The 2614-nt window shown below is 34.3% G+C and overlaps 1 protein-coding gene across 1 annotated transcript; it reads left to right on the top strand.

The window, feature by feature from the left end:
* Positions 1 to 4: 4 nt before the first annotated feature.
* On the top strand, positions 5 to 628 carry LOC110229924 (36.4 kDa proline-rich protein; the record flags this gene model as incomplete). The annotated part of the gene is made up of 1 exon (XM_021031098.1): positions 5 to 628. A coding segment is annotated over one exon (411 nt), but the record flags the coding sequence as incomplete, so codon positions are not given.
* Positions 629 to 2614: the final 1986 nt, after the last annotated feature.

Here is a 2614-nt window from a genome sequence, read left to right as displayed (position 1 = left end):
CCAACACCAACGCCACCAGTCGTGGACACCGCCAACACCAACACCACCCGTCATTACACCACCAACACCAACGCCACCAGTCGTGACACCGCCAACACCAACACCACCCGTAGTAACACCACCAACACCAACTCCTCCTACGCCTATTCCAGAGACCTGCCCAATCGACACGCTGAAGCTAGGCGCTTGTGTGGACGTTCTTGGAGGTTTGATTCACATCGGGCTTGGGAAAAGCCGCGCCAAGGAAGAGTGTTGTCCGGTTTTGGGAGGTTTACTTGACCTAGACGCAGCCGTTTGTCTATGTACCACCATTAAGCTCAAACTTCTCAACATCGACCTTATTCTCCCCATTGCTCTTGAGCTTCTTCTCGACTGTGGAAAAACTCCACCACCTGGCTTCAAATGTCCTGCTTAATCAATGTAGAACGTTGAGAGTCTCTGGACGACTCCAAAGGTTTCGTTTCTTCAAGAATCTGTTAGCTCATGATCTCTTTGGTAATGGGAGGTTGATTTGCGTGTGTGCGACCTTTAGTTACATGTTTCATTTGATACAATAAAAGGCGTTGTAATTTGGGTTTGAGATCTCATTTTCTTTGGGTTTTTTTTTTTATGTTATGTTGTACTTTTAAGAAGAAAAAAAAACAGTAAAACGATATAACTTTTTCTAATATAAACATGTTTGTATCTGTCTAATTTGTTTTTTATGTATACGTACGATTTTTATAGGCATGGCCCATGCACAGATGCATAGGCGCTGCACAGCGCAGCTACTGAGCAAGAACATGTGTATAAATGTAGTTGTACTTGTATACACGTATACTCATGCGCACAAAATTTATCTTTATTACATTTTTTTCTCAAAACATTTGATAAATAAGATAAAACATATATATATGAAAAGATTTTGATTTGTCTATGAAAAATTCATGAAAAAAGCAATTCCCTATAAAAATTTTAGAGTTTTATAACATCTTATAAGTAACAATTGTTTGTCATACATTATACTGTATAAATCTGTTATTTTCCCCCAAAAAAACTTAAATCCGTGATTATTATTTTCTTTTTATCGTTAATTTACTTTATTTATTAATTAATTTATTACATTAATGGGTTAACCCATTTAACCACTAACCCATCAAATTAAATGAGTTAATGGGTTGACTCAACTCATTTAACTTCAAATTCATTGGATAATGAGTTGAGTTAGATTTGGTTAATCAATTTGACACCCATAATTTTATACAGAAAACATAGAGTATGTTCTTCTACGTACCAGGGATTTAAAATATCATTTAAACATTTAGTAAACATTAATACAACAAATAATTTTTGTTTGGATTTCTATAATTCCTTATAAATCAATGAACCAATAACCCCTCCTAATACATTCTTTTTTTCTTTTAACTTCGTGAAGAACATTATTATTTGTAAAATCGGTGCAAGCATTTCAAAGTTTTTTGTTTTTGTTGAAAGGTATATTCTTACTAATTTGCGTATACTACACTATACATCCACGTAAAATGAAACTAGTTAACATTTTCTAACTAGGATTCAGACATCCACGTAAAATGTCGCGGGATAATATTCCAAAAAAGTCTTTAGATAATTAGGAATTTTAGAAAAAGAATCCAAACTCAAAATAATGTATGTTAAAGTATAGGAAAAAAAAAAAAATTATCTAAGAAAAGAGAAAATTTAAATTCCTTTATTATTACATTAATTAAATATCTGAACTTTGCCAAGACTCCGAGTTATGATTTTTGGGCTTCATTTTATCATTTGGGCTTTCACCCTATCCATTAAGTATATCTTTGGGCCTAATCGGAAAAGCACAAAAAAAAAACTCTGGCTTGTCGAACAGTTCACATCTCAGAGGTTGTCTTTTATCAAAAGCAAGTTCTCAGCAAAATCAAAGAAGAACTGAAACGAGAGAGAAGCGAATTCTTCTCAGGTAATGAAATTACTCAATCTGTTTTCTTAAATCTAATGTCTTTCTTTCATTCTACGTTTCCCTAAACTTCTCGGAATCTGGGTATCTTCGTTTTCCTGTTTGAATTTGAGTTACTGGATCTGTCTTGAGCAAAGTGTTTGCTTATGAAATCTTCATAATTTCGATAGAATTTGGTAAACCCTAGCTAGATCTGTTTAGTTTTTTTTAACATAGGCATCAGTGATTGTCGACTATTCCTCCTACTAGGGTAAGTGAATGTGATTTCATTTCTGTAATTTGTGTCGATCTCAAAAGTAACAGAGATTGATAAAGCTAGTTCCTTTATGTTCTATTGTAGAAACTATACCTAGATTAGTCTGTGGGTTTAATCTGAATCAATAGGGTGAGTTGATCGCTATGATGTCGAAAACCCTAATTTTCGGGTTCGCAGAACCAGCTCTGTGTCTAAGGGACAATGAATTAGTGTCAATGCTTCTTGTTGGCTTGTTGCCTCCATTTTGTTTTATGCGAAAACTGCAGTTTTTTTTTTGTTTCTGTAGTATGACCATAGAGTTTTACTGTTTGAAGAACTCTTTACTTTCGATTAGAATCTGTGTATGAAACTTGGGAGATTTGATCTCTTCTTACACTTTTCGATGCTTTAATGTTTCGAGGAAGGTCATA

The sequence above is a fragment of the Arabidopsis lyrata genome, assembly GCF_000004255.2.
Source record: "Arabidopsis lyrata subsp. lyrata unplaced genomic scaffold ARALYscaffold_3, whole genome shotgun sequence".
Taxonomy (NCBI): domain Eukaryota; kingdom Viridiplantae; phylum Streptophyta; class Magnoliopsida; order Brassicales; family Brassicaceae; genus Arabidopsis; species Arabidopsis lyrata.
The sequence above is the reverse complement of the archived record's forward strand: the minus strand, read 5'-3'. Positions and strand labels throughout refer to the sequence as shown.